We start from the raw sequence: 18,139 nt of genomic DNA on the forward strand, positions 1-18,139 counted from the left end.
CAGAAGCTGGAAGTGCCGCTCTGAAGCGGTCCCAAGCCAGGAGGCGAGGAGCGAGGCTGCATTTCTGAAGCAGCAACAAGCCGCTGACATTGCCTGCAATTTGTCATGACCGGGTAACAGCACTAGTCCACTCTGAAAAAAGTAGCCCGGGGATGGATGAGGATGCAGGTACCCTGACTCCCAGGCAGGTCGCACCAAAAGTAGGGTGATGCCTGAAAAAAGAGCACAGATTGCTGGGTCTGGGATTGGGAAGGCCCGAGTGCAAATTTGGGTTCATTAGGTAATGGGGTGACTTTGGGCAAGTCACCTCGTCTTGTTCGCCTTGCTTTCCTCCATATACTTGGGCATAATAATAGCCCTGCCACCCGAGGTTGTTGTGAAGACCAAATGGGATCTTTGTAAAGCACTTAGCAGCATGCCTAGCACATAGTAGGTGCTTAATTAACACTTGTTCCTTTTCCCTCTGGATGACTGCAAAGGAGAATAAATGGCTGAGAAGGGGCTGAGAGAAGTCCAGCAAAGTCAAGCCAGCAAGCGTTTATTAAGTGCTTACTATGTTCTAGCATCTGGAGAGCCAAAGTCCATGCCTTACGGGAGGGACCACTTCACCAAGATATGGTCATGATAAATTGGAATTAATCTTAAAGGCCTGAAGGTTAAATAGGCCTAGGGAGGCAGAGAGAGGAGGGACTTCTAGACCAATCAGGAGCTGGTAGAGGAGGCTGCGAGATCCCTGCAGGATGGGGGAGGCATAAAAAAGGGATGAGAAGACTAGAAAGGTCCAATAGGACGTTCAGAAAGGCTTTGAAAGCTAGAGGATTTCATTCTTGGGCTCGAAGGCAACAGGGAGCCCTGGAGTTTGTTGAATATAAAGAAAGGAAAGAACCAGCCCTGATTAAACCCCTGCTGTGTGGCAGGCACTATACTAAGCACTTTACAAATCTGATCTCATTTGAGCCTCACGATATCCTTGGGATTGCTGGAAGAGGAAACTGAGGAAGGCAGAAGCTAAGTGTCCTACCCAGGTCAGCTTGCCAGTCAGTAAGTGCCTAAGGCCAGATTTGAATTTGGGTCTTCCGGACTCGGCCCAAATCTCCCAAGTGCTAATATAGCCTGAGGGTGTTGCTGTGGGCAACAGAAGTACTTGACCTTCCCGGGCACCAAACCCATTCCCATCAAGGGCCAAAAGTAGCCCCTCCCCCTAGCCTTCCATCCCATCCCGTGGCCCTAAATCCTTGACCAGTCCCTGTGGACCGTGCACTGAAGGAGAAGAGAAAGGTTCCTCGCTTTCTTCGAGGGGGGGGATGGCCAGCGGCCAGGAGTGGCTGGAGGACGGGGAGAAGGGTCTCCAATGACGTGCCTCAGGGATGGCTGCTAAGGACAGTTTGAATGAATGACAAAAGTTCACTCAGGACTCGCTGGGCACCACGGGGGCCGGCCACTGGGGACCACCTGGAGGCAAAAGGAGTGGGTGAGTCCCGGAAGGGGTTTCAGGCGGTGCCCTGGGGAGCTGGCTCCGGGAGCAGCCCGGGACTGCGGCCAGCACCACGGCCAGCGCCTCGGCCAGCGCCCTACCTAAGCCCCGCCCTCTCGTCGGTTACACGTAGTCCTCCTGGGGGGAGGGAAGGGAGGAGGAGGCAAGGAAGGGGCCGTGGGATGAGGAGTCCGCTTCTCCCCAAACCTCTGGTCCTCCGGGACCGGCGCCCAGCCTGATAGCCGGCCAGCGCCACCCTGTGCGCCCCAGCTCGGGCCAGGAGCCACGGGGCCTCGCTCCCAGGCAGGACCCCGGGTTTAGGGTTTCATCATTGGCCGGAGGATGAGGAGGAGCGAGCCAAGACCCTCCACTCGGGCTAGTCAGAGCGGTTGGACCTGCGGCCCCAGGGCTCCTATCCCGCCTTCCGCTGCCCCAGAGCCGGCGGGCACGAAGGGCAAATGGGAAGTCTGGGCCCAGAATGTTAATGATCAGCTTCGAACTCACACGGACAGAGCTAGAGCGAGAGCAGCCCCAGAGCAGCCTCCCGATGGAAGGGGCGGGGCTGAAGCAGGAGTATGAGGTAGACCCCACCTCCCACCTCTTGCCTGGCAGAAGATCTGGGCATGCGCACCAGGCCGCCCCGGTCTCCGGACTACCATTCCCAAAAGGCCGTTCGGCGTTTCCACAGATTGTGGGCCCAGTTCCGTCGCGGTTACCATGGAAACGGTACTTCCGTTCCCTCCCAGATTCTCGTCACCCTCTGCACTCGCGGCCGCCTCCGCTCAACTCTATCCTCAGTGGCGGCCGTTGCCGCAGCCCAAACCCTAGTACGTGTCAGGGTGAGTGAGGGTCCAAGGGCGGCCGGAGCCTGGGTGGGACACTAGGTCCCCAGCGCCTGGTTTCATATGCTGGGTGAGGGAAGGGGCGCAGAGAGGGGAAACGATGCGCGAGCCGGGGCTAGTGCGCGTGCGCAATTCTCGCCCTGCCCCCTTGGAGAGTCACGCCTCCATTGGCAGCCCAGCGCCCTCAAGCCAATCAGCGCCGCCCAGCGACCTCCGAGCCAATCAGCGCCTCCCTTTCTGGAGCTTCTGCGAGTGTTGGCTCCTCCCATCCCCATTGCCTCCGTTCTGCTCTCTTCTCCCCCCTCCCTGTCTAATTAAAACCTGAGGATTCGGCCCCCCCACCCCCTCCCCCAGTAAGCGGGACCGGGGAAAGTGTTAACGTCCCAAGGGGAGTCCTGCAGGTGAGGGGGTGGGGGCGTGGCCGGTCCGGCCCTGACCCCTCCGCCACAGGCCGGGGAAGGGGGAGCTCCTCGAGCCTTCCGGCTCTGGCCCCCCCCACCTTACCCCCCCCGCCCCCGCTGGGGGCGTGTCCTCTCCCGAGTTCGAAACTCAACCGGCTCCGGAGACCCTCTTCTCGTGCCCCGTCTTATGGGAGGGGGCGTCAAGGACCGACCCCTCCCGCCCTCCGCAGGGGCGCCGTCTGCTCCCCAGATTTGCCTTCGGAAGCCCTGGCCTCCTGCAGCGGGAGAGGGTGAGGAAGAGGAAGGCCATGGCCCCCGTGCTGCTGACGGCCAGGGCCTGCCAGGTGAGGGGGGAAGAGAAGGGGAGGGCCGCAGGGAAGGGGGGCAAAAGGGGGGGGAGCTGGGGGCTATGAGGGGAGGGGGCAGAAGGGGGGAGGGGATCTGGGGGCTATGAGGGGAGGGGGCAGAAAGGGGGAGGGGATCTGGGGGCTATGAGGGGAGGGGGGCAGAAAGGGGGAGGGGAGCTGGGGACCACCGGGGGGGGGGTGGCAGAAAGGGGGAGGGGAACTGGGGGCTATGAGGGGAAGGGGCAGAAAGGGGGAGGGGAGCTGGGGGCTATGAGGGGAGGGGGGCAGAAAGCGGGGAAGGGAGCTGGGGACCACGGGGGGGGGGGGTGGCAGAAAGGGGAGAGAGGATTGCCAGGGGAGGGGGCAGAAAGGGGGAGGGGAGCTGAGGAGGGGGGGAGGGTGGCAGAAAGGGGGAGGGGAGCTGGGGAGGGAGGCCTGCCGGGGGAGGGGGCAGAGGCCGGCTCCCGCTGGTCAGGGCTGCTGGCCTGTAGTTGGGAAGGAGCCAAAGGGGGGCAGCTTTGCTTCCCCCCCACCGTGGCACGGAGGTTTGCCCAGCTCGGGACAGACTGTCTCCCAGCAGCCCCCGGGGAATTATCCCCATTGCCCAGAAGGTGAAGGGGGCACAGAGCCCGTAAGTCCCAAAGCATTGAGGGAGGGCCGTCCCTGCCCCGGCTGAGGGACCTCGACGCCCTCGGGCCCCGAGCTCCCGGGGGCCCCACCGCCGCCTCTGGGCCCGGCCCTCTGCTGTCCCGGGGCCTTTCGGGCTCCTCGGCGCCATCTGCCCTTCCAGGCCGCCGGTAAAGCGCCAGGGTCGGGATGGGGGAGAGATGCTGGCCTGGAGGACGGGAGTAGCCGGGCCGGGAGGACGGCTGAGAAGGGCCCCGCCTGGGGGCAGCCTCTGGCCGGGAGGAGGGGAATGGCCTGGCCCGGTCTGAGGCGGCTGAGCCCGGCCCCCCCTGGCGTTCCAGGAATCGGTGACTTTCAGTGATGTGGCCGTGGACTTCACCCAGGAGGAGTGGGGACACCTGGACCCTTCCCAGAAGGACTTGTACAGGGACGTGATCCTGGAGAACTACCGGAACCTGGTGTGCCTGGGTAAGGAGCGCCTGCTGCCGGGGGCCCCTTGTAGCCCCCCGACTCCCTGCCTCCCGCGCGGGAAGCCCCAGGGCAGCGTCCCCGCCCTCACGCCGCTTCCTGCGGCCGTTCCTGTCTCGGCCAGTCCTGGAAGACAAGGGCGGGGCTGGGATTCTGGGGGCCGAGCGGCTCCAGCACTTGCCCTTTCTCCTGAGCAGGACTGGCAGCTTCCAAACCGGAGGTGATCCACCAGCTGGAACGCGGGGAAGCTCCTTGGATGCCGCCGGGCCCCGTCCCAGGTGAGTGACGGGCGACCGCGAGCTCAGGCCTTGCCGGCACCGCCCCCTGGGTCCGTTCTGGCCGAACCCAGCCCCTCCTGGGGCTTGCTGACACTTCCATGCCTCGGGGGGCCTCAGACCTTCCCGACTTTCCTTCTCCTCCACCTTCTCCTTGCGGGGCAGCCTCCTCGCTTTCCCTCTTCTCCGTTTGCTGTTTTGGTGGCTTTTCTTCATCTTTGTTCTTGCCTCCATTATCCTCCTGTGCAAAATGGGGGCAGTTGCAGGGAGGCAGCGAAGGTGAAATCCGACCCCGGGGTACCGTTGGCCGTGCGCGCCCTGCCCGCTCCTGGCTCGCGGTTCTCTTGGCGCAGCCCTACGCCTTCCTGCCTCCCAGGGCAGCGCCCGGGCCTCGAGCCCCCCCGCCCGTTTTGTGTAAGTTTCACTGGCGCACTTGGTTTTTGGTCACATTTGGCCCCAAATAGCCTCTTCCCAGCCACCTCCCGGGGGGCCGTTCCTCGGAACCCAGACTGCGCAGGAAAGGCCCGGGTCGGCCCGGCCGCACAGCCGCCACTGGGGAGCCGAGGGGAGGGCCGCCTTTCCCGCCTCCTTTGTCTTCTCCCAGACCTGGCGACGCAGGAGCCCGGGGGGCTCGGAAGGTAGAGAGACGCAGAGGGAGACTCGGGGCGCTCGGCCTTGGGGGGCCGCTCCTCCGCTCAGTCAGCTCCCGGGGCTCACTCTCCTGGGAAGTGGGGCCCCTTCCCCCCAGATACAGTGGCTTATTCAAGCCTGGGCTGAGTGAAAAGGGAGCAAGCATGAAGTGCCTACTGTGCGCCCTACACTGTACTGGTTCCTTGGGTCTTCGCGGCTCCCCTGTGACGTCAGGGCTCTTGTTGTCCCGCTGGGGATCCTGAGGCAGACAAGGCTCAGTGACCTGTCCAGGGTCATGTGTCTGGAGTCCCCCTGACTGCAGGGCCCTCCCTGTGACTTCGTTGGTCCCGAGAGGACTCCCGGGCAGTGACCGGGGACCAGAGGGCAGGTGACTGGGCCAGGGTGCAAGAGCCCGTGTGTCGGGGGCGGGGCTCCCTCCTGGAGGTCTTCCCGGCTTCCGGACCGCTCCACTCTCGGTCAAGGAGCCGCCAGCAGCCATCGGGCCCTCAAGAAGTCCTTGTGAATGAGAGGGGCGCTGAGAGCAGCAGTCGGGGTGTCCCCATTTCTTGTTCTTGGTAACTTCCCCAGGGGAGGGTTTGCTGGGTGAGGAGCCAGATCTCTTTGGGACCAGTCTGAGCTCTGCCCACGGCGCTTTCCTGCCTCCCTAGTTACCCGCCTTGGCTGTTGTCATCTGTGTGTTCTCCTCCCCGCAGGAACAATTCTCCGTCCATTTTCTCCATCTCTGTTTTCAGAGATCGATTACTCTCATCTCTGACCACCGATCCATGGGAGAATCTTGCAGTTGCCACTTAGGATTTATTTTGGATGTTGGATTTTTCTAGGAGTTTGTCGAAGCCTTTTTTCCCCTTTAGTCCATATCTTTGTCATCTTCTAACTACATTTATTTTATCTGGGCAAAAGCTTTTTAGGTCTTCCAAGTGGTCTTGTTTCAGCTTTTATAATCATGTGTCAAATCTTGTTTCAGGTTCATCCCATAACTATGAGACATGATAACTTCCTAGTTTCTAATGATGTTTTAATGTGTTTACTGTTATGGTTACATTATTTTTCCGTTTGGAATTCGTTGTGTTATATGTTACAAGAAGCTAAACCAAACCTGTTACCGCCTGACTCCTGTCCAGTTTTCCCAACAGTTCATGTTGAATGAGTTCTTGTATTTTGTGTCTTGATTTTTTTGAGGACGAGTTTACTATTTAGATTTCCTTCCATTTTAATTAATCCATTATATTGATCAGCTTTTCAATTGCTCTTAGTAGCACCAAAACATTTTGATAATTACCTGTTTTGATAATGCTAGACCCTTTTCATTTCTACTTCTCTCCACTCCTCCCACTTTTCACCTTGATGTTCTTGACCTTTTTTCCCCACCATATACATTTCATTATTATGTTCTCTGATACTGTGAATAATATAGGATCAAATATATCAATTAGTTTTAGTAACTTCATTTTTACTATATTGGCAAAGTCCGTCCATGAATGTTGAATATCATTTTATTTAGCTCTTCCTTTATTTTTGTGAAAATTATTTTAGAGTTGTATTTCAGTTCTGTGGGTATGTCTTCATGACATAATTCCTAGGTATCTAGTGTATTTTGCTATTTTAATTGCTTGAAGTTCTCTAGTCTTCTGGTTGAGTTAGGATTCCTTTTGTCAGCTGTCCTCTTCCTTCTGTCAGTTTTTCCTCTGCCTTTCTGTGTACTTTCTGGGAAATTCTTGATGTTCTTTTGTGTTTTTGGTATTTCTTTGCATTTTTATAGAATTCACACTAATTCCCAGATTAGTCTTCTTTCGGTGTTTCAGTTTTTAAAATTTTTGCTCTATTGTTTGTTCTACGATCTCTATGTGTTTTTTGATTATGTCTGAATCGTTCCACTTCTCAGAGAGTCCATTTTTGCCTCTGAAAAGCTACCTGCCTAGGAAAGGCAAACTGCCTGGCAGGAGGGGGTGAGGTAGCAGTCCCGGGTCCTCCGCTGACCACAGCTGGAGGAGCATTTTGTCGTGGCAGCCACATCCATATACGGTCCTGTGGAGCTGGTGCTGCCTGGGGGCCCTGTGCGTCTCCTGGGCTGGCCTGTGGGCTCTTGGAGTTACTCATTCAGGATTTGTCCTTGGAAATGAGGGATGGCACTTTTGTGCCGACCACGCCTTTCTCCATTGTGGTGATGACACACAACTGTTAAGCAATATCAATTCTTTAATTTTTATAGATCCAGATCTGTGTTTTCATTAAGGAGAAAAATCCTTGACATTAGACCTTCCTCTACAGATGTGTATCAGCACCTAATCAGCAACTGATAGACTTTGAGACCCGGCCAGCACATTTCTGAACCTGGGACTTTCTGATACTTGGGTTGACCACAATGATGTGTCATAGAATACATACCAATGTAAAAATAGAGGGTTTTAATTCCAGAAAAGTTTGGGGTGGTCAAACACATTTTGCAGTTTCTTGAATGGAATTAAGCCATTCCTTCCTCTCTTTGTTTTTGTTTTATAATTTTAGTATTTTCTCTTCCCCCCAAATACATGTAAAAACAATTTTGATATTCTTTTTTCAAATTTTGAGTTCTGAATTCTCTCCCATCTCTCCTTCCCCACTGAGAAGGCAAGTAGTTTGACATCGCTTTTATGTGTCATGCAAAACACATTTCCATGTTAAATCATGCTGTGTGAAAGAAAATGCAGACCAAAACAACCCATGAAAAATATAGTGAAGAAAAAGTGTCTTTCATCTTCATTCAGGCTCCTCCAGTTATTTCTTTGGAGATGGACAGCACCTTTTGTCATAAGTCCTTCAGAATTGTCTTGGATCGTTGCATTGCTGCAAATCGCTAAGTAATTCACAGTAGATAATCATACAATGTTGCTATTACTGTATATGGTGTTCTCCTGGTCCTGCTCATTTCCCTTTGCGGAAGTTCACGTAGGTCTTTCCAGGATTTTCTGAGAGCATCCTGTTCATCATTTCTTACAGCGTGATTTATTCCACCACGACTATACACAGGTTCTTCAGCCGTTCCCCAATTGATGGACGTCCCTTCAAGTTCCAGTTCTTTGCCACCCCTAAAAGAGCTGCCACTTTTTGATTGTCCTTTTCCTTTTTGGTTTTTTATCTCTTCAGCATGCAGATCTCATGGTGGTGTTGCTCGGTCACAGGGTATGCGTGGTCTTGAGCATGGTTCCAATGGTTCCAAATGGTTCTCCAGAATGATGGGCTCAGCAGCACATTAGTGTTTTAATTCTCCCGGGTCCGCTCCAAAATTTGCCATTTTCCTTGTACATCTCTTTAGCCCATCTGACAGGTGTATTGCGGTAGCTCAGAATTGTTTTAATTTGCATTTCTTTAGTCAGTAGTAATTTAGAACATTTTTTTTCACATGATTTATCATTATTTTATCTAAAATTTCCAGTTTGTATCTTTTGATGATTTCTCATTTGCTGCTCCTCTCTTTGTATTCAGTTCAGTGCTGGGCCCTGATTATTGCCCATCTGCAGTGTCTGTACAAATTTAAGTATTAATATAGACCATCTCTCTTTTCTATCTAGTCGCGTCCTGTTCAGTGGGTGGTTTTTATCCTGCGCAGTGACTAGAAGCAAGCTTTGTTGGTCCTTACAGGGACCCAGGGCGCAGCCAGCCATGCAGTTGTGTGCCAAGATCATTTTTAGGGTGCTTGGGCTCCCCACTGCCCCATTCATTGGCTCACTGTTTCACTTTTGGCTCAAGTCAAGGTTTCCTAAAAAGGGAGACGGTAAGAAGAATAGCTCGTATGCACACATGAAGCAGTTACAAATGGCAGTGATTTGTTATTCTTGCTCAGAAAAGGAGCTGCTCAACACACACACACACACACACACACACGACATTCACACAAACACACACGACATTCACACAAACACATACACACACATGTATATGCCACATACACACACACACGTAGAGATCCCCTCTACTTCCTGCTTTCCCAAATGATGACAACCGAGTTAAGCCACTCCCTGGGGATGCAAGTGCCCCAGTCGTGCTGGATAGGAAACAGCTTCTGCCAGGCTGCCGCAGTCCTTTCACACTCTCCCCTGTTGAGCCCCGGGGCCCCTCTTCCTTCTCTTTTCTCCAGCCCCTCCCTCCATGTACCCTCTGGGCTGTGACTGAAACCCCAGGTTTGGGGGTTTCCCCTGCTGCTCTGTGGGGTGCCGCTGCTGATGCCTTTCCTGATAGAAGATTCTGACAGGAAAAGGAACAAGTGGTTAAGTGCCCGGGATGCTCCAGGGCCCCTGCTGAGTGCTTTACAAACAATGTCATTTGATCCTCACAACACCCTGTGAGGTCAATGCTGTTGTGTTCTCCAGTTTACAATTGGGGAAACTGAGGTAAGCAGCAATGGAGTGGAAGTCCTTTTTGGCCCTTGAGATGTTCTTCCCTCCCCCCCCCATACTGAAGTGAAGGTGACCCCTCAAGTCTGCCCCCTTTGCCTCTTATCACAAGATAAGGATTCTCCCTTTTTGGTAGAACTGTTGGGGGGCAGCAGAGAGGCCTGTATGGCCTGGGAATCAGAAGACTTTAGTTGTGGTCTCAGCTTTGGGACTGGTCAGTGATGGTGGTCACCACACTAGACATCACTCATACTGTAAAATAATAATACTGACCACTAATACTTCTGTCACCCTCATCTCCTCCTCTCAACAGCCCTGGGAAGTAGACGTGCTAATTATCACCTTACAAATGAGGAAATTACAGCTGAGAAGAGAAGAAGTTACTGGCCCACAGACACACAGATAATTTGAACCCAGACCTTCTCCAAAGCTGGCGCTCTGCCCATTATGACCCACTACCAGTGGGGACCTTAACTTAAGCTGAGCCCTCATTTTTCTCATTTGGAAAATGTAATAGCTGAAAACCTACCCTGGAAGGTTGTAAGAGTGAATGTGAAAGGTTTTTTGAATATACTCAAGTACCTACAAAGACAAGATGGCAGTACTATTCTGTTATTATGAGTCTGAACAGTTCTTGAGAGTGGAGGCAAAAGGCAATGCTTAGCATGTAGCATGAGGAAGAGAGGATGTCAAAATTTTTTTCTTTGTTTCAGATTCTGAAACTGGGCCAGAAAGCACGGAGTCCATTCCGAAGCTGGGTACTGCTGTGGAAGACTCATCCTGGGGACGACTCCCAGGAGACAGTCCCAGTGACTGCAAGCTTGGAGAAAGCTGGGGAAGGGGGGCTGCCTTGGAGATGGGGCAGAGCACAGAAAAGCACAGCGCTCCGGCGAGAGCCCCTCAGGGGAAGCCTCCGAGAGATGGGCGAGAGCAGGAGGGCAAAAGATCCGGAGATAGCTTCACGCCTGACCCAGGCCTCTTTCCCCAACAGCAAGTCTCTGTAGTGGAGACCCTCTACAAATGTGACATACACAGAAGAAGTCTTAGTCTTTCTGCAGACCCAAGTCCGTGTAGCGGAATCTGCCCCAAGAAGCTACTTTCCAAACAAAAGGGATGTGGAAATCCCTTCAGTTACGATTCGAGCCTTCCTGAGTATCCAGCGAGGCAGCCCGAAGAGAAAGCCTGTGGCTGCAGCGAGCTGGGGAAGGCCTTCCACCTTCCACCTGAGACTCCCCGGGCCGAAGAGAGACCGTATGAGTGTCCGGAGTGTGGGCGGGCCTTCAACCACGTGTCCTCCCTCAACTCCCACCAGCGGACGCACACTGGGGAGAGGCCTTACGAATGTAACGAGTGTGGCAAGGCCTTCTGCAGGAGCACCCACCTCATCGAGCACCAGACAATCCACACGGGGGAGAAGCCCTACGAGTGCAGCGAGTGTGGGAGGGCCTTCCGCCAGAGCGCGCAGCTGACTCGCCACCAGAGGATCCACACGGGAGAGAAGCCTTACAAGTGTCACGAGTGCGGCAAGGCCTTCAACCACAGCTCCTCCCTCACCTCCCATCACAGGATCCACACGGGAGAGAGGCCCTACGAGTGTAACGAGTGCGGCAAGGCCTTCAACCACTTCTCTTCCCTCACCTCCCATTACAGAATCCACACCGGGGAGAAGCCCTACGAGTGCAGCATCTGTGGCAAGGCCTTCTACCACAGCTCCTCGCTCACCTTCCACGCCCGAATCCACACCGGGGAGAGGCCCTACGAGTGCAACGACTGTGGGAAAACCTTTAACCACATTTCCTCTCTCATTTCCCATCACCGGATCCACACGGGAGAAAAGCCTTACGAGTGCCATCACTGCGGGCGGGCCTTCCGCCGGAGCACCCATCTCAGCCGACACCAGGTAGTCCATACCGGAAACAAGCTCAGTGAGTGAGGGAGATGGGGCCCGCGGACAGTCCAGAATCTGAACAGGAGAGGGCCCAGCAAGGCAAGAGGGGCCCTGGATAGAGAAGGAGATTCCAACCAAAATGCAGTCCATAGATGAAGCATGCATCCGTGTTAGCCGGGGGCCCGTTCTCTCCGTTCCCCAGCCATCTCCGACCCGAGCGAGAAGATGAGACCCAAGAAAAGAGCTGGTGACTCGAGAAGTGCTCCTTCAGCTTCACTTTGCAAAATCCCCATGTCCTCAGGTCTTCTTCTAGCTAAGGGGCTCACTAAAGCTGCCCCCCGGGATCCCATCTGGATCTGACCCCCAACGGTACTCCCCTCCCGAACTTTGAGGGGCTTTCCTATAGTCCTTCAGAAGGGAAAAAGTGAAAGGGCATCCCTCTCCCTCCCATTCAACAGCAGGCTGCTTCCTGTAAAAGTGGCAGAACCCCTCCAAGCCCAAACTGATTCTTCTGTCACATGCTTCATTGTCTTTCCCAGGGGCTCTTCCCCTGGTCTTCATCTTTTATCTATCTCCTTGGGCTCCAAAAAGGAGGCAGCTTCTTGTCCCCTCCTTCTGCTTCCCAGCATCTTTTAATTTCCTCCATCTCCTTTGTAGATTCCTCTTGGGCCAACCCTTTGTTGATTCCAGGGTTTGGGAACCATCCTCAATCCCAGTATTATCATCCGTAGGAAGTGACCATATACATGCACACATACATACACGATCACCTTGGGAGGCACCTTTTGTTTGATTTCCTTTCTGTCAGTGTATCAAAATTCATGCTATCCCATGTTTGGAAGCTTTGTTATTTTTATTATAAATTTTTAAATGAATAATTGCTATTGGACCACCTTCATTTCTAAGTATATCCCTTCCCTACCATCGGCTTGGAAGAGCCTTTCTCTGTTGCAAAACCAACCCATTTGCCAGTGTATTCAGAGTCCATTCCACACAGAGATAGGACAGAGACATGATTTGGGAGGCCAAGCTGGGTCTTACAGTCATACAGAATTCAATGTCGATTGCAAGGGGAGACAAAGAGAGGGCAGTTTTTTCCCTTCTGTTTACAGTGTTGTCACCACTGTACTTTTTTTTTCCTATTCACTATGTCATTATTTCATCTATCCCATACTTCTCTGAATTCTTCACATTTCTTGTTTTTTGTTTAGCCATGTTCTCAATTAATGGGGGTATTGTTTCCAATTCTTTGCTACTATAAAAAGTTTTGTTAATAAATCTTTTGGTATACATGGAACTTTTTTTCTATCTTTGACCTCTTTAGCAGAGAGCTCTCTTGAATCACAAGGTATGGTTATGTTAAGAGTAGCATAATCCCAAATCTCATTTTAGAATGGACAGACCAGTTAATAGCTTCACTAACAAGTTCATTAGTTTGTCTGCCTTTCTATGTTGCCTCCAATTCTGCTTCTAAATAGTAGCACATTTGGCCATCTTTGTCAGTTTTCTAGATAAGGAACTTGAGAGTTGGTTTGATTTTGCATTCATGATTTGACACAACCTTTCATACAGTCATTAGTAATTTGAAATTGTTCTCTTGAGAACAGTTCGTATTTCACTACATCAAGTGGTGAATGGTTTTTGGTTTTGTGTATTTGTTAATTTCTTATATCTTTTGGATTTGTTTATTGTTCAGTCGCTTCTGGCTCTGACCCTACTTAGCAAAGATATTAGAGTATTTTGGATATCAGACCCTTATTAGAGATGAGTAATGCAATATTTTTTCCCAGTGTGACAGCTTCCCTTATTGTAGTTGCTTTTTGTTTAAGCAAAATTTTAAAAATATTCTATTTATTCTTTTATAATGGCCTCTTTCTCTTTTTTGTGTAAAGATTTACTTCCTTAGCCATGGTTATGATAGGCATTTGATCTGATACCATCTTTTGATTTTTTAAGGCATGATTTTTTTAAAAGTTAATTTTTATTTTTCCAAGTTAAATGTAAAAACTTTTTTTTTTTTTTTTTTTTTTTTGGTTACACAGAAACATTGCAACAAAAGGGAAAAAATCACAGGAGAGAAAAAAAAGAAAAAGGGGGAGGGGAATGAATATAGGATGTATTGATTTACATTCAGTCTCCATAGTTCTCTCTCTGGACACAGATGGTGTTTTCCATACAACAATTATTGAAATTGCCTTGGATCACTGAATTGCTGAGAAGTACCAAGTCTGTCACATTTGAACGCTGCACAATCTTGCTGTTGCTATGTACAATGTTTTTTTGGTTTTGCTGGTTTTGCTCACCATCAGTTCATGTAATCTTTCCAGACATTTCTAAAATCAACCTGTTCATCTTTTTTATAGAACAATAATATTCCATTACTTTCCTATGCCATAACTTAGTCATTCCTCAGTTGGTGGGCGTCTATTCATTTTCCAATTCTTTGTCACTACAAAAAGAGCTGATACAAACATTTTTGCCTGCTTTTATGATTTCTTTGGGACACAGACCCGGTAGAGATGTTGCTGGATCAAAGGATATGCACAGTTTGATAGCCCTTTGGCCATAGTTGCAAATTGCTCTCCAGAATGGTTGGATCATTTGATAGTCCACCAGCAATATATTAGTGTCCCAGTTTTTCCACGTCCTCTCCAGCATTTATCATTATCTTTTCCTGTCATCTTAAGCAATCTGAAAAATGAGAGGTGGGACCTCAGAATAGTTTTAATTTGCATTTCTCTAATCAATAGTGATTTAGAACATTGTTTTCATGCAACTATAGATAGCTTTAATTTCTTTATCTGAAAACCTCCTATCTTTCCACCATTTATCATTTGGGGAAGGACTTGTATTCTTAAAAATTTGAATTCTTTATATATTTTAGAAATGAGGCCTTTTATCAGAAACACTGGCTGTAAAATATTTTTTCCCAGCTTTATTTCCTTTTTAATCTTGGGTGCATTGGTTTTGTTTGTGCAAAACCTTTTTTATTTAATGTAATCAGAGTTGTCCATTTTGCATTTCATAATGTTCTCTAGTTCTTTGGCCATAAATCCCTCTCTTCTCCAAAGATGTGATAGGTAAACTATCTCTTGCTCTTATGGTGTGATTTTTGATATTCATGTTTGAATCCACTTTTGAGTTCATTTTGATGTGGTGTAAGATGTTGATCTAGAGCTTACCAAACTGCTTTCACGTTTTCACTGCAATTCTTTCACAGGTGGAGCTTTCCCCCAAGTAACTTGTCCTCACTTTTTGATATTACAGTTCTCAGGAGTCAAATTGAATTCACTTGTGTCTGATTCTCCCTTGTCTGATCTTTTCTTGGTGCCATTTTTAATCTTTCTTGTCCCTTGCCTATTTTATCTAATCTGTTACCAAAGCACTGATTTCCCCTTCACAGGCTCTTTTCTAGCCCTCTCTCCTCTCTGTGCCTTCTGCTATTGTGCTTTTATTCTTAGCTTCACCTGCCTCTGTCTGGCTCTTCCCTTATCCGCTTTCCTTCCCTTCTAGTCCATCTGCCATTCATTCAACAAGCATTTATTAGTTGTTTGCTGTGTTCCAGGTTAGGGCTAATTACAAGGATGTAGAGACCAAAGCAAAACATCCCCAGATCCTAAGGAACTTAGATCCTATTGAAGGGAAGCAGCATGAATGCTGATGAGAACAAAATACAATCTCCACAGAGCCAAGTGAGGTAGGGTGCGATTCTGAAAGGAAGACTCCGGCCTGGGGAGATGGTGACCTGGGAGATGGGTGGTTGTGCAAGGAGCGGAGAGGAAGCCATTTGGAGTCCGGGAGGGATGTTCTGTGCCCGGGAGGCTCACCTTCAAAGCCAGACCGCAGCTTCTCTATGTGGAAGATGTTCCAACCAGCCAGGTCTTGAGCAGGGGTCCACGGACATTGGGAAAGGTGAGATCTCCGTGTATGGAAGCCCCGATGCAGAGGAGCCTGTGATGACCCCAGGAGAAAGAGAAGGGGGATGGATGAAGAGACTGGTCAGAGGCAGAAGCAAGGAGAGCTGAAGAGAGAAATTGTGAGCCCACATGGCGGCAAGAGGCCGGCCTCGGGACAGAAATGTCTGGGACTGAAACTAAGGAAATGTGCTCCAGAGCCCGACCCGAGGCAGAGAGAAAATGCTCGGTTGGAGAGGCCGGCGAGAGAAATGGACGGAGGCAGCCGGGCCGGGAGCAGAACAAATCTCCCCAGTCAGGAAGCACGTTAGGAAGCGCCCGGCGTGTTCAGGAACCGGGGCTACTGATGCAGAAAATGAAGCGTCCTCACTCGCCAGGGCGGCCGTCCTCAGTCCCTGCAGGAGCGCTCGGGAAACAACGCGGCTGAGTGGGGGACTGGGAGGGAAGGCACTCCTTTCTCTGAGGGCACCAAGCGGGCTTGAAGGGAGGGAGACCCAGCGGGAATATCCAACTAGTCTGGAGAGGGAGGCGAGGAAGGCCTGGAGAAGCTGCCGCACTGCAGTGACCGGGCCCGGGCCGGCCCAAGGGACAAAGACCGTGGAAAAGGGACAGTGATGGAGGTGCTGGAGGCTGAAGACTGGGAGAGGTGCGGAGAACTGGCGTCGGGCGCCCGAGGCCTTGATGCCAGCGCCTGCACGTGTCAGGACAGAGCGGGGCTCCCGCGGAGGCAGTTCCTGTCTCTTGTTTTACGCCCAAGGGTTTGAGGCGGGCCTTGAAGCCTGGGGGTCTATCCTGTTCCTGTTAGCCTCGGGCGCTAGCGCTGTGTGGCCCCGAGTAAACGGCTTAAATCTGCCTGCCTCGGTTTCCCCAAGTGTCAAGTGGGGAAGCGGCAGCCTTGCGGGGGAGGGGAGATTATGAAAATGGGGAAATTGTTGTAAAGGGCTTTGCGTGGTACCAGGCACTGAATAGGTGCTTAAACAATGCTGGCCTGACGCTAATTGAGCTCTAGGGCCCGATGTGGGAGTGTGATTTCCCAGAAGTGTCCGGAGCGGACGGTTTTGGTTTGTAGCTTTATTGGGAGAGAAAGGAGGCTTGCAGCAGGGAGAGGACCTGGGAAGGGGCGGGGCAGTGGTGAGCAGTGACGTCAGAGCCGCGCAGTTCTCTGATTTCTCTGCTAGGAGAGTTATCTTTCTCTTGGAAACGACAGTGACGAGGAAGGGATCTGACGACTGAGAGAAATAAGGATAAGAGCACTCGGGCCCTTTGGACTCAGGTCGCTGGCTCCGCTGGAGGCGGGTCTTAGGTCCCCAATCACCGGTGGTGGCCGAGATCTCTTGGGCTTCCTTCTTCCAGGTCCTCCCGTCCGTCCTGCGGGTGCTGGTTCCCACGTTGTCTCCCGGAGGGCGGGGGCTGACCTCAGCGCAGAACCTGGAGGGGCTTCGGCCAAGATCGCGGCGGGGTCCGCCTTGCGCGTAACGGGCTCCAGTTGTCTGCAGAGCTTCCCGACCAGCTTGCCTGGCCCCCACGCCCGGATGGTCACCACCGCCACTGCTCTGCCAAGTGCTTTCTGCATCTTCCACAGCCCGATGAGGTGGGGCGGGGGTCATCGGGCATCGCAGACCAGGAGACAGTCTCCAAATTCTGAAGGACTTGCTCATGTCCGCCTGGCCGCACAGCTCCCTTTAGCCTGGTCTCGTCATTATTTCCGATATCTCAGGAGGGTCCTGCTGCCGGGAATACCTCTCTACCTGCTGGAAGCCTGCAGCTCCCTTGAGGCTAGACTCTGATTTTGCCATGCTTCTAAACCTTCCTTGATTCCCCGCTCATTAATGAGCTTTGACCCCACTCATACTTTACCCCACCTTTGGTATTTTTGTATTAAAATTACATCTAAATGATCAAAGGATGTGAAGAAACGCTTTCTCCAAAAAGACACAAAGACCATATGAATGCCCCAAATCACTGATTATAAGTGAAATGCAAATCAGACCAGCCCCGAGGTTTTAGCTCCATAGCAAGTTGGCAAAGATGAGAAGGGTTGATGCAGGAGAGTTAGTGGAAAGACGGGTACCCGGATGCATTGTTGGTGAATGGCGAGTCAGTATAACCATTACGGAAGAGCAGTTTGGAACCCTTCGATTCTGAGATTTCACTGCTATACCTATAACCTGCCCCAGTCTTTGACAACCAGGAGGGGCCCATATATACGAAGAGATCTGGTAGCAAAGAAGATGCCCATCCATTGGGGAATGGCTGTGCCGACTGGCACAGGAACATAATGCCATAAGAAACGTCGTGAATACAGAGAACCCTGGGAAGCTCTCCAAGAACTGACTCAGAGACGACAAAAAAACAAGGGTCATGTTGACTCCCACGTGAAAATGGAGAGAACTGGAAAGCTATTTCAGTGGAACATTACTAGTGCACTGGTAAAGCCCAAAGAGCAGGGAAGACAGCTCTCCTATTCCCCTGCAGAAGGCTGAGGATGTGGCTGTGAAATGCTGTATAAGACCTGAGACTTTGATATCTGAGATTTTTTTTCCCCTTTCATCCTTTTAATATGAGCTTGGGAGGAATAGAGTGGAAAATGCAGATGATGTAAAACATAATCAATAAAATTTATTTTTTAAAACTTTCTACCCATTATTTATACCTTCTGAATCCAATTCTCCCTGTGCAACAAGAGAACTGTTCAGTTCTGCACACACATATTGTATCTAGGATATACTGTAACCTATTTAACATGTATAGGGCTGCTTGCCATCTGGGGGAGGGGGTGGAGGGAGGGAAGGAAAAAATCGGAACAGAAGTGAGTGCAAGGGATAATGCTGTAAAAAATTACCCTGGCATGGGTTCTATCAATAAAAAGTTATTAAAAAAAA

At 51.2% G+C, this 18,139-nt stretch overlaps 1 protein-coding gene across 1 annotated transcript; it reads left to right on the top strand.

Annotated features, from left to right (window-relative positions):
• The first annotated feature begins 1,617 nt into the window (after positions 1-1,617).
• On the top strand, positions 1,618-17,889 carry LOC127545863 (zinc finger protein 383-like). The gene is made up of 5 exons (XM_051973358.1): positions 1,618-2,313; positions 2,948-3,061; positions 4,033-4,159; positions 4,357-4,437; positions 10,169-17,889. Exons 1-5 carry the CDS (start codon positions 2,098-2,100, stop codon positions 11,386-11,388), a joined length of 1,758 nt encoding a protein of 585 aa, XP_051829318.1. The 5' UTR covers positions 1,618-2,097; the 3' UTR covers positions 11,389-17,889.
• Positions 17,890-18,139: the final 250 nt, after the last annotated feature.

Source organism: Antechinus flavipes, chromosome 1, assembly GCF_016432865.1.
Source record: "Antechinus flavipes isolate AdamAnt ecotype Samford, QLD, Australia chromosome 1, AdamAnt_v2, whole genome shotgun sequence".
Taxonomy (NCBI): domain Eukaryota; kingdom Metazoa; phylum Chordata; class Mammalia; order Dasyuromorphia; family Dasyuridae; genus Antechinus; species Antechinus flavipes.